The sequence below is a fragment of the Lithobates pipiens genome, unplaced genomic scaffold, assembly GCF_037356315.1.
Source record: "Lithobates pipiens isolate NorthernLeopardFrog02 unplaced genomic scaffold, aLitPip1_a1.2 Scaffold_1, whole genome shotgun sequence".
Taxonomy (NCBI): Eukaryota; Metazoa; Chordata; class Amphibia; order Anura; family Ranidae; genus Lithobates; species Lithobates pipiens.
In genome coordinates, this window is record NW_027507685.1 from 120,044,301 (window position 1) to 120,058,112 (window position 13,812).

At 42.4% G+C, this 13,812-nt stretch overlaps 1 protein-coding gene across 3 annotated transcripts in view; it reads right to left on the reverse strand.

The window, feature by feature from the left end:
- LRSAM1 (leucine rich repeat and sterile alpha motif containing 1) overlaps window positions 1–13,812 on the reverse strand; it is a 144,836-nt gene that overhangs the window by 12,646 nt on the left and 118,378 nt on the right. For all 3 annotated transcript variants that reach the window (XM_077475170.1, XM_077475161.1, XM_077475157.1), the window contains 3 exons: window positions 12,034–12,129; window positions 7,549–7,647; window positions 7,018–7,149 (listed from right to left, as the gene is read on the reverse strand). In XM_077475170.1, the coding sequence (XP_077331296.1) occupies window positions 7,018–7,149; window positions 7,549–7,647; window positions 12,034–12,129 (327 nt within the window). The remainder of the gene's footprint in view (window positions 1–7,017; window positions 7,150–7,548; window positions 7,648–12,033; window positions 12,130–13,812) is intronic.

Consider the following 13,812-nt stretch of genomic DNA (forward strand, 5'->3'; position numbering starts at 1 on the left):
GTTCTTATCTTTAATATTAGAACAATTTACAGTGGGGAAAATAATGATTTGATCCCCTGCAAGTTTTCCCACTTTCAAATCAATGAAGAGTCTTTAATTGTTTTAAGTGATAGAGACAGAATATCAATCAAAATTCCAGAAAAAACACGATACAAATATAAACCGAGTTTCAGGTCAGTGAGTAAAATAAGTATTTGATCCCCAAGCCAAAAAAGGACTCGCCCAACATTTTACAATACATGGAACCGTCCATTGGCCCCTCAATGCAGCAAAGTCGGCCTGTAACTTTAGCAGAGAAACAGCCCCAAAGCATCATGTTCCATCTCCGTGCTGGACTGCATTTTTCTTCCTCCAAACACGGCAAGTCGAGTTAATGCAAGAGCTAAATTTTGGTCTCATCTGACCACAGCACTTTATCCCAATCCTTCTCCGAATCATTTAGATGTTCATTGGCAAACTTCAGACGGACGTGTACATGGGCCTTCTTAAGGAGGGTGACCTTACGGGGCACAAAACACACAAACTCAAACAGCAAAGGTGAGTCATACAGTAAGGCAGACTACGAGCGGACCGCTCGGTGTAGGCGTCACTTCCGGTATTCTACGCGTTACGTCACTTTCCGTGACTTCAACTGGGATCCCGGATCACGGGAAGTGACGTAACGCGTAGGATACCGGAAGTGACGCCTACACCCGAGCGGTCTGCTCGTAGTCTGCCTTACTGTATGACTCACCTTTGCTGTTTGTGAGTAGTTTTTAACTTTTAAATAAATCGTTGGTTTTAAAATCTACTACACTATGGTTTCCTTCATATCTATCCCTTGAGCATCAACTGAATCCATCTACGGAGTAGTTATATGGACAGCGATAACAGTATGGGTATTTGAAGTCCCCCTGCTGATTTCCTGCGTTTCTCTGAAAGGGCTACATATACGCTGTTTACCTTACAGCGGTGATGTAATTACCTGGTGTGCCTAGCGAACACGCGGATATCACTGAAGTGGAGAAAGAGCTTTTTGCACTTTGAAAGCACCATGTCACTTTATTATTGCATCTGACATTTCCACTGCAATATTCACTTTTAGACTATTTGTTCTTTTTGGTTTTGTTCATCATATGCACTTAGCACTTTAATTTGTTTGACCACTGTTTTTAGATTCCATCACGCATGACACTCTGCTGCTCATGGATTAATTGTTTTATTGATACATTTATATATATCTGATCTATGTGGTTTTAGATATATACACTTGAGCACCTTAGCTTTGGGGTTAGTCCCCTTTACATTTGGCTACGTCACACATGACATTTATTGTTTGGGTATTAATTGTTCCACCTATATATTGATATATACTTGTTTTTAGATATATATATATATATACACATGAGCACTTTATTTTGGGCTAGTCCCCTGTGTATTTGATTAGACCACGTGTCACAAGGTCACATATATACATTTTTGTGGGATACGTTTTTTATGTTCCCTTTGCTTCAATTTATTCTGGGAGCGCAGCACCACATTGTTTTGACCTTCATAAATTGACAGGACTAATCTGCGTACCACATGAGAACATACTATTGCCAGTCAGTGGGAGCCAGAATTATTGTTAGTTGGTAGGGGATCAAATTAGGGATGCACCGAAATTTCGGCCGCCTAAACATATCGGCCGAAAATGGCCTTTTCGGCATTTTGCCAAAAGAGAATTCTTGCCGATAATGGCGCCGAAAATCGCGCATGCGCAGTAGCGGTGGGAGAAACTTCTGATGACATCACGCGTTCTGTGGGCGGCTTGCACGTTCCTCGCGGATAAGACGCCACACTCGTAAGAACGTTTCCTGCTGAGACGCTGGCACCTTCCCCGCAGATGCTCCTCGTGCTTGTGAGACGCTGCTGGGACCCCAGAGACGGCTTCATAGAGGGCTGCACATAGCATACTGAAGTACAAGAGTGGGCACTGTCCCTCCTGGATGGCTACCTATACTATTCGCTGGTGAGCAATGCATTGCCTTTTTGCATTAAACTGCCAAACAATCCAACTAATTTATTTTACTATACTACTGAAACTGTCATAGCAGTCAAACAACATGTATTACTTACGCCTCTGTGCCTTTTGTGCTATGCAGTATGGTATTAAATATGTCTGCACTACAGTACATCTGACGTAGCCAAAAAAATGTTATATAAAACTGATTTGAAATGGAATGGCATGCTATTTATTCTGTAGTACTAGTATACTATAAAATGTATGCCCTTGTCATTGAATTTGTAATTTTGGTATAGTATAGCACAGTATGCAATATAATATATTTAATAACTATATATATATATATATATATATATATATATATATATATATATATATATATATATATAAATTTATTGTGCACTGTCATGTTTCAACAAATCATGTATAACTTAGTTAATACTACGCTGACAAATGCAATGACAACAACAAGCGCATGAAGTTATAGTATATTATACTGCAGAATAGCTCAAAAAAATTAAATATATTAGCATGCAATTGCAATTTGCATGCAAGTAATCCATTCTATTTGCAATTAAATTTAATCAGTGCAATTATATAATCTTTTTGGTACAAGTCAGATGTACTGCAGTACAGACATATTAACTACCTTGCATGGCAAGAGCTGCAGCGTTTAAAAAAAAAAAGTGATAGTTTGTTATTTTTTAACCACTTGCTTACTGGGCACTTAAACCCCCCTCAGTCCCAGACCAATTTTCAGCTTTCAGCGCTGATGCACTTTGAATGACAATTGCGCGGGCATACAACACTGTACCCAAATGACATTTTTATCATTTTTTTCCCACAAATAGAGCTTTCTTTTGGTGGTATTTAATTACAGCTCGGAGTTTGATTTTTTGCTAAACAAACAAAAAAAGATGCAAAAAAAATAAAAAATAATGTTTGTTTGTTATAAAATTTTGCAAACGGGTCATTTTTCTCCTTCATTGAAGTGCGCTGATGAGGCGGCACTGATGGGCTGCACTGGTGGGCACTGATGGGCTGCACTGGTGGGCACTGATGGGCTGCACTGGTGGGCACTGATAGGCATAGTTAAGGCGGCACTAATAGGCACAGATAAGGCGGCACCGATGGGCACAGATAAGGCGGCACTGATGGGTAAAGATGGGCACAGATAAGGTGGCATGGATGGGTGGCATGGATGGGCACTGATAGGTACCACTGGTAGATGGGACTGATGGGCTCTGATAGGTGGCACTGCTGGGCACTGGTAGATGACACTTATGGGCACGGATATGTGGCACTGGGGTGCAGCACCTATGTTGAGGCAGATTGTGGGCACTGCTGGGTGGCACTGTGGGCACTGCTGGGTGGCACTGCTGGGTGGCACTGTGGGCACTGCTGGGTGGCACTGACGGGGGGCCCTTTATTTTTTCTATTGTGGCACTGGCAGGAGGCAGGGGGCAGGTGGTCACTAACAGGGCTGGCCATGATCGGGACTGATGTCCCGATCACGGCCGCCAGCGATCGGGACATCAGGAGGAATAATAGCCGATTACCGGCTCCGTTATATCACATGATCAGCTGTCATTGGCTGACAGCTGATCACGTGATAAGGGGTTTGGATCGACCCCTTGCACGGATCGGTGATCAGGCGAGTCTTGTAGACTCGCCGATCACAGAGCGCGTCGCAGGGCGCTCGTGCACGGGACTACGTCTATTGACGTCATCCCGGAAAAGGAGATCCGCGCTGTAGCCGTCATTTGGCTATAGCGCGGATCTCAAGTGGTTAAAGCTGCCTCCTGGGGTTTAGCTTTTAAATTGATTTTGTCTTTTTTTCTTTTCCCCCTCAGATTTCACTCCCACTCTATGCTATTATTCTGCGCTACAAGCAAAGGTGGACCATGTCTGCAGTGTGGAAATATTTTAAAGTTTCTGATAAAGACCCCAAATTTGCAATCTGTAGTCTTTGGTCAGCAGAAATTTCAAGAGGGGGTACAGTGCCAAGGCATTTTTTCAACAACAGGTTTGATACACCACCTGAAAACACGACATCCAGTTCAGCATTCAGATTACAAGAAAACAGTGCCACTTCCAAAAAGTGACTCAGGCTCAACACCATCTGTAGCCACGGTCTTTGAAAAGGTTAAAAAATTTGCAAGTGACAGTCCCAAAGCTTTTGCCATAACAGATAAAATTATGGAATTTATTGCATTAGACGACCAGCCATTCTCTGTTGTGGAGGACATTGGATTCCGTAGGCTCATGCAACATATTGAGCCGCGTTACTCACTACCAAGCAGACGCTACTTTGCAGATACCCGTCTACCTGAATTGTTTTGCAGTGTTAGAAAACACGTTCAAGAGCTCATGACTACCGACATCATAGCAATCAGTTTTACTACCGACATTTGGAGTTCAGACGTCAGTCCAACGAGCATTCTTAGCCTGACAGCGCAGTGGATAGATGACAAATTTCAATTGCAAAACATCCTACTTAATGCACGTGAGTTTGTTGGATCACATACTGCAGCAGCAATAGCTGACACTTTAAAATCCATGCTTGACACTTGGCACATTGAGAAGTCTAAAGTGCATTTGATTGTCCGAGATAATGCGCAGAACATGGCAAAGGCAATGGAGGACAGTGAACTTAAAAGCATACCGTGTATGGCACACAAGCTGCAATTGGCTGTGAATGAAGGATTGCTGAGTCAGCGCACCATATCGGATATTGTATCAAAAGGAAGAAAAATTGTGGGTCACTTTAAGCATTCTCCGCTTGCTTATTCCAGATTACAAGCTTTGCAGATACAGTTTGGAATGCCACCGAAAAGACTGCAGCAAGATGTAGCCACTCGTCGGAACAGCACCTACTATATGCTGCAAAGTCTTTTTGAACAAAAAGCATGTTTTAGCTGCATACATTGCAGATTACGAGCTGCCGTCAACACCAAGTGCACATCAGTGGATGTTAGTTGAAAATAGTTTGTCTCTTCTATCTCCATTTGAACAGTTAACAAAAGAAATAAGCTCAACTAATGCTTCCATTTCTGAAGTTATTCCCTTGATTGCCGCACTGAAGCGTCTGCTAGGAAAAGAGATAGAAACAGACCATGGCGTAAAAACGGCTAAAACCACTCTATTGGAGGCCGATACCAACCTGATTCAAGACACCGAGTCCAACCCTCTGTACTGCATTGCAACAGTTCTAGATCCTCGATTTAAAGAGCATTATTTTAATGTTGAGAAAAAGCAGCGTGCACGGGAAATGATACAGGCACAAATGGAGGTGGTGGAAGCATCCGGTGAAGGAGTTTTGAGGTGTAGCACAGTTAACCCCTTCCCAGCCAGTGTCATTAGTAGAGTGACCGTGCATATTTTTTAGCACTGATCACTGTATTTGTGTCAGTGGTCCCCAAAGAGTGTCAATTAGTGTCAGGATGTTTGTCGCAGTATCACAGTCCAGCTATAAGTTGTTGTTTGCTGCCATTACTAGTTTAAAAAAAAAAAAAAAAAAAACATAATACAATCAATATACGCTTATTGGAGTTTTTTTAACGAAAATATGTAGCAGAATACAGATTAACATAAATTTAGGAAGAATTTTTTTTATTGGCTTGGTCTTATAGCGCAAAAAATAAAAAACACATAGGTGATCAAACACAAGCAAAAGAAAACTCTATTTGTGTGAAAAAAAAGGACATCCATTTTGTTTGGGTACATCATATGACCGTGCAATTGTCAGTTAAAGTAACACAGTGTCGGATTGCAAAAAATGGCCTGGTCGGCAAGGGGGGTAAATCTTCCAAGGGTTAGGTGGTTAAGGGGATTCAGATGGCGGGAGCAGGGTTTATGATCATGTGACTGCTGTGATTCTGCCAGTGCAGGTTTCAGAAAAGAAAATCGCTTGATTCCCCCATCAACACAGTCAGTGCTAATGGAGGAATCACTCCTGCCAAGCCATTGTGTTCTAGGGGGCCTGTCCCGATCAGTAAAACACAGTGATTACTGCTAATGAATATAACAGCCACTAGCCAATCGCATGTAAAATCCGACAGGCAGGTTGTTTCAAAACTGATCAATCAACTTGGGTACATTCAGCCTACCCATACATGGTTTAAATCTGGGCTAGTCCCTGCTGAACCAGCCAAGATCCGAGCCATCTATGACCGGGTTTAGAGGAGTATTAGATTACATTTAATGGCAAATTACTGCAGAAAACCATTTAATTCCAAGGGGTTCACTCTTACCTTTCCATGCCACTATATTTTTAATACATAAATATTTAATTGCCAAATGACAGAATCAGATTCCTTCAGGCTTGATTAGCTGCCAGGGGTCTTAAACTGCCGGCCCTCCAACTGTTGCGGACTACAAGTCTTATCATGCCTATGCGAGTCATGCTTGTAACTGTCAGACTTGCAATGAATGCCTCATTGGACTTGTAGTTTTGCAACAGCTGGGGGGCCGCCAGTTTGAGACCCCTGCTCTACACACCAATCCAAAAAAAATTAAAAAATTCTAGTTAGAGTTTAACTTCCTTATCAAGATAGATGTCAGATAGAATTTGTGTTGTCTTAGCCCTTGTACACACGGTCGGAGAATCTGTCGGAATGAGTCTTATCGGATCCGCGTCGTCAGATAATCCAACTGTGTGTGGTATGCATCGGACTGATTCTGTCCGAATCTCCGTCCGACCCAATTTTCCAACATGTTGGAAATATTTCCAGACCAACTGGGCCGGACGGACCTAATCCGATCATGTGTAGAGCATTTTGATCGGACCAAGTGCCACGCATGCTCAGATCAAATTCCTACATCAAAGCTATTGCCTACTAGCCTGAATGTAGTCCCATCGTAACGAAATTACGTCATCACGTTCTGAAAGATCGGATTTTTCGCCAACTTGGCCCGACCGTGTGTATGCAGTTTCGGACACAATCCGTTGGACTAAATCCAATGGGCAACATTCGACGGATTTGGTTGGCAAAATCTCCGACCGTGTGTACGTGGGCTGAAATGTGCTTTACCTTCTTAAGATCAGCAGGAACCATCTTCTCCAACATTTCCAAGGAGAAACGATGATGGGCAAATATAGGAAGATACTTCTCTGCAGAAAGGTCTCTCAGAAGATTCACCAATTCCTCTTCAAGTCCTTCCTCCTGTAAAACAACCACAAGACTCTAGAGCAGGGTATACGCTTTCCTTTTTTTTTTTTTGTTCAACTGGCAGAAAAAAAAAAAAATATCACAGATCCCCATATCAACACAAGTGATGCTGATGCGGGGATCTCTCCTGCTGTGCTACTGTATACTGACAGCATGGACTCCGTCCCCCACTCCCAACCAGAATATACAGATCAACACTGCAGTCATTGGCTGTATGAGTTGATCGAATGCAGATTTTTCCAGGATGAGCAGGCTTCTGTTGAACAGACAGCGGTACACATATCAAAAGTAGTCTGGTTCCTGCTGAACTGGATGATTTTCAGTGCATATATACTCAGATTTAGTTTCAAAGCTCACTGAAAAAGATGCAATGGGTATAAAAAGACAACCTACCTGGAGTCTGAGGGACAGAGGCTTCTGGTTCAATAACCGCTGATATTGAATCAACCAGTAGTTCTCTTGCTTGGCTTCACTCTTTGCATCCATCTCCAGCTAAGTGAAGGCATAAACAGATTTCAGAATGGGAAAGTCACACAAAACATTAAAAAGCACAAGTCTAGCTTTCTCATGTCCTCCTACCCCAGCCCTCCCTCCTCCACTAAAAATGGATACAGACCTGTTTTTCCAAGGGTCCTCTGGCTAGTCTGATGGCATTATGAGTCATTCCTCGTATAATGCAGTGGTAGCAGTGGAAGTCTTTACTGCTGCACTGAACTGCTCTTAGGTAATAGTGTGCGAGAGCCATTTACGTGGTACAGTGCGCACCAGGCTGCTGTTATAATACCACCACATCAAGAACTCTGCTTGATAATTCTCCACTCCCTGTGTGTAGATGGCCAAGAAAGATGGTTCCTCTGCTCAGGAGAGAATCAAGCTTGCTTCTTTTAGGGCTGCCTGGCTTCTGGTTCCCTCATGATAATTTATGCAGGCCACATCTGTGGCCTTGTCCAACTGCACCATTGCTGGGTGATGTGTAGTAGAGGGGTCCAGTGTAGGAGAGGCGGTCTTCTGGCTCTCAGATCTAGAATACTGATGGGGAGTGTGGGTTCCTGTGGGGACCAGGTTCCCTGGACAGGTATAGAAATATAGATCGAGTCCCAGCCTGACAAGTGAGTGTCCATTTGTACCACCTTCCAGAGAAAGAAGAGGAACTGTATTTTAGGACTGAGCTGGAAAGCCAACATCCCAGGTCTGCCTGCCTTTGAGGTGAAGCTGGCAGATTGGAGAGTAGGAATTGAGAAAGGATGTGAATAGAAATTCTACTTTGCTTCCCCTGGAAGTGACAGATTGGACACAAAGGTCTAGGACATCTCTGATCCAGTCTGGCATGAATGCCAACAGACAGCCCCACCCTCCAGAAAGTGAGGGCGTCCCTTCATTGTGAAGAGGGCTTCTGGATAGGCTTGGAGAGTTCTAGGGTCCAAGACTCGTGACGAAAGGAAGGACCCACCTTACCTTAGAGGAGGATGCCTGGAAGACCCAGAAGGACCCCTGCTGTAGATGTAGTAGTAGATTTACGTTGTTTTTTTTTTAGTGTAGAGGTATTTCTTCCCCCGTTGACTTCTTTCATAAATGTATCAAGGAACTCACCAAAACAAATATTCACCATTAAAAGACTTGAGTAAAAAAATTTTTTTACATGCAGGCTCAACAGGCCAAGCCTTTAACCACAAAATTCCACACTTGTGCATAGAGAGGAAGATCATCCTAGAGACCTAGCGAAGTATAATCTCCAGGGCATCAACAATAAAATAGCAGCACCAAAGGCAGAGTTCCAATTGTTCTAGGCCTAGGGGAACAGGATCCTCAAACATAGAATCATGTTCTCTATTTATTTGGCTAGTCCAGTTAGCAGTAGTCTGCCAAATGAACATAGTAGCAATGGCCACCCGTAAGGCATGACCAGCGAGAGCAAGGGATGTCTTCAATAGGGTTTCAAAGCATGTATTAACAAAATCCATAAAGGAAGAAACATCCGCAACAAGATGCTTGCAATGAACAAAAGTACCCATATGAGTTTGATTCCATTTGTGATTCCAATGCCATAGACAAAGGCCAGTATGCACCACATCAATAAGTGAGCTCACAATAAAGAGCATATGACATGAAGGTTTAGCATGTGTCTCATAGAATGCAGAAGGTGAAATATCCTATCCAGGATCTTCTGCATCCATCTCAACTTTTTCAATATCTTCCTCAAAGAGGTTAGGTGGACCAGGGTCATACTCCTGAATAAGGTGGTGGAGAGGCAGAAGAGTGCTTTTGGGCCATGGAGACCAAAGGCTCCAGAAGGTCAGAAATCTGCCCAAAGAAATCAGACATAGTTGCAGTAAAATCTGCCTTATTCAGATAGGCCATCTGTTGTATGCCTGTGAGGGAGCTAAAAATAAGTATCCCATACATTTGTCATTTTCTTTCATTCAAACAGGGATAATGGAAAAAAAAAATCATCTGATTTCCCCCCCCCCGCCCCCCCCCTACACATTGGCGATAGATGGGGGAATCCTTCCTGAGGAGGTATGGGGATTTCCCCACCAGCAGAAAACACTGATTGATCAAGTAAAAACCCAACAGGGTGGCTGTACAGGAGTTGACAGTTAGATTGACTTCTGTATAACCACTTTGCCCAAGCACAGATCACAATTCTTCCAGTCCCTGCTGAACTGGTCAAATTTCAATCCATGTATGGCTGGCTTTAGATGAAGGGAGGTGTGTCAATATAGGACCTTGCTTCAGTGCAGGGGAACAACTATTGCCCTTAATATTTAGCTGGTTTTCTGCGCTCCTATCTGTAGCATAAGTGTTATTAGGCCCTTTTTGCTTAGCTTCTCTGCATCTTGTCTCTGCTATTGTTAAGTGAGGAGATTCCCTGTGGGGTTACTCACAAAATGGATGCAGAGTGAGAGGATATTTGCCTGTCTAGGAGGAGCAGACATACTTGCATTCTTGGTAGAAATAGAGATCAGAAGTGCATCAGCCAGAAAGCATTTGTAACTACGTCACTACCCAAGTAGCAATGTTGCGTGGGAAAATCTGCCAAAGTGCAACAAGGTAAATTTAACCTACTGCCAACATAGTAGACACATTTACAGATGGGGATAACATACTAAGTGTAATAAGTCCCCACGTGCAAAAAAAAAAAAACAGTACAAAAAATCCCAATGACAGAGAAACAATGCCTTATTTTATCTACGCTGCAGGTTCCTGGAGGGGACCAAACTTCTGCCATTACGATGGGCATACCACAGAAAGGGTCTTCAGGGTTTGGGTGCCTTAGGAATGAACCACAGGCCTTGATATGTAGTATCCTGTGGTTAGCTATACTTGTTGCACAAATTGCTAAGGTGAGCACCGAATGCAAGATCCAGTGCCCGAAGTAAGCATTACAGACCGACTTGGCCCTGTTGTTGCAGGTGAAGTTCACAAGATGTACACCCAGAGCAGCCAATCTGGAAACTGCTAATGGCAAAAGACAATTGGATCTTGATGGAAGTGTCAGTCGAAGTGTTGAAGAAACAATGAAAATAAATGGTGGAGAAACTGCCAATAAACTGAAGGCAGCAGTATATAACCCTTGATCATTGACTACGGGTCCTGTACTGTATACTTAAAATATCTGCTGTTAGGAAGGCCACATGGTGCATGGCCAAGAAGGAGATAGATTCAGATTAGGGGAGAAGTGTCAAAAAAGGACATTGCTCCAGGACAAGGGACATTCGGGCAGTGTTTCCGGTTTTTTGTAAGCTGTCTGCAGAATTCATATTATTGAGCTCATTTGTCCCAGCTCCCTAGCGCCTGTGATCTGCCAGTACTAAGTGAGGGGATCTCCAGTGGAGCACCCACAGAATGGGGTGCAGAATGTTTGTAGTTTGTATGTGCAGATACATAAGCCGCTATAACCCATGCGCTGACCATGTTCCTGTGACTCTGTAGAAGATTGATATAGTAGTGCAGTAATGTCAGTGTTATTGCCAGAAAAGGTGGGTATGCGTCAGACAGGAGGTGTGATACAGCTTTCTCATGCTTCTGAGACCATGTCTCGATAGGAGGAGAAAAACACCCAATTTAAATTGCTCACATCAAGAAACGTTAAAGAAAATAAGGCAGGGGATACCACATTAAAGTGAATAACTCCCAAATAATTTCCCTGTAAAACTGCATAGCGTGTTACACACTGTGGATTGTGATGTTAAAAGCCAGAAATCTGTGCCAACACACAGGGAAACCCTGTCTTACCTATCCACAACACTGGACCTATTAATGTCCAGGCTTCACCTGTCAGAGTGGGTAAACCCCAAAGGGGTCTTTAAGGTCTGAGAACCATAGAAATGGAGCATGGTCCTAAACCTATAAAGCGCCCCGGCTAACTAAAATGTTGCACTTTGAGCCAAGTTGAGCATCTAATGCAGGATCCAGTGCCCCAAGCAAACTTTACAGGCCAGTCCCACATCATGGAGTCCTGGGGGGTTACGCAAGGTACACACAAATCTGGAAACTGCTAGATATCCTAGTGTAAAAAGTAGCCAGATCTTGATAGAAGCATCAGAGAATTTTTTTTAATGGTTTAAAAAGAAAAATACATCTCCAGAGGAGGCCACATCTACACCTAAGGATGCTAGCAACAAAACAAGAGTCTCAGAGTGGACAGAGTTATACCAGTGTGAACCAGGGGTGGCCCTAGCAAGCTTTTTGCCAATGTTTAATCACCTGAAGGTAGCCTGCATATAACTCATGGTCTATAAGCACAAGTGCCGTGTCCTGTACTGTACAAATAAGACAGAAGAGTTTTTTTATACTGGCCAGGGCCTCAGGGAATCAAAAAAAGGACAACATAATTGTCACTAATTGACTTGTGAAGAAGATCCTCTTTGTACTCACCAGCACAGCCAACAACTCTTCTTCCCTCTGTTTCTTGTCCTTCAGCAACTGCTGCAAGAGTTCACTTAAGGCTTTCCGCTGCTCTGAGATGACCTCCTAAGTTAATGAGAACATTGTCAGCTAGTATGAAACAGTCATGATAGGTGTCCAAGGTTAGGACAATCTAAGGGGGATGAATTGGTTTCTTTAAGACAAATGGGCTCCCAACACAGAAATGACAACACAGATAATGACCCTTGTGTATGAAAAGAGTTTTAAATAAGCAAGTGTTCGTGTTTCCTCTAGCAACTGAGGTAGCCGGAACACCTTCTATTACTAAACCTTTCATACAAAAATCTCTAATTTCTTGCCAACAGCAAATACAATGGTGGCAATGGAAGGGTATGATCTATGGAAAGGGATAAGCAAAGCCTGGATATTTCTTGCTGGACTGGAAATAATGGTGCAACAAATAAAAATAAAAAATAGCAATGAAATAATCCTTTACTTTCTTAAAACACAATGGATATTATTGTATGTGTGCAATATTAACAGAGCTGATAAAAGGGGCTATCCTTGAGTTTTGTGGCTTAGAATAGGTGTAAAGGCATATAAAATGTTTTAACTCTTTATAGTATAAAAAGGAACGGAGATCCGGCTTTGTAGTCAACCAGAGGTTAATATTAAAGGATGACCTGTGTAGACATGCACAAATGTAGGTAGTCTATGTCCCCCACACATTTTTTCCCCCCAGCAACTAAGAGTTGAAATCTGATTTTACCTAGCGTGCCCCCTGTGGGTGAAACCTGATACTACAGCCCATATTTAAAAAAAATAACAGCCTGTATTTCAGGTACAGACAAGAGTGTGTGGGTGAGATACTCTGGGGTTCATTTACTAAAGGCAAATAGACTGCAGTTTCATTCATTTTCCCCAGAGCTTAGTGGAAGTGATGACGCTCTGTTGATTTCCATCATCCAATCATGTGTAAGCAAAAATGCTATCTTTTTTGTTATTTTCCTTGAGCCTGACGAGGTATTCTTTACAAAGTTAAGATTCAACGTTAAGCTTCACCACATTTACTAAGCTCTAGGGAAAAATGAGTGCAACTGCACATGCAAAGTGTCTATAAAATCCTAAATTTGATTTGTAATCTTACGTGGAACATCCCTTAAATCAAATACTCTCAGTATTTAAGATTTGTTTCGAACAAAATTGCACACAAGCCACAGGAATGGATGAGACCACCAATGGATGCAGAACGTTAACACATTTCACAAACCTTCTGTTACAGCTATAGAAGTTGAATTTTAACAAAACATGACAGAACATTAAAACAAGACAGAACATTAAAACACAGACACAAGACATGTCTAAGGTTTAAATAACAAGACATAAATTCAGCAAAACAAATTCACTGGACAGAAGGACATCAACATTTTTACAGAAAAAAACATAACATTATTAATAGGTTGCATTCCCAGTGAGGTCACTGGTCTCTAAAAAATGGATAGGTTGCATTCTCAGTGATGTCACTGGTCTCCAATGAATGGATAGGTTGCATTCTCAGTGATGTCACTGGTCTCCAATGAATGGGTAGGTTGCATTCACAGTGATGTCACTGGTCTCTAATGAATTGATAGGTTGCATGTTCCGTAATATCACTAGTCGCTAATGAATGGATAAGTTGCACTCTCTGATGTCACTGGTCTCTAATGAATAGATAGGTTGCCTTATCAGTGATGTCACCAGTCTCTATAGTGAATGAATAGGGTGCATATTCAGTAATGTCACGGATAT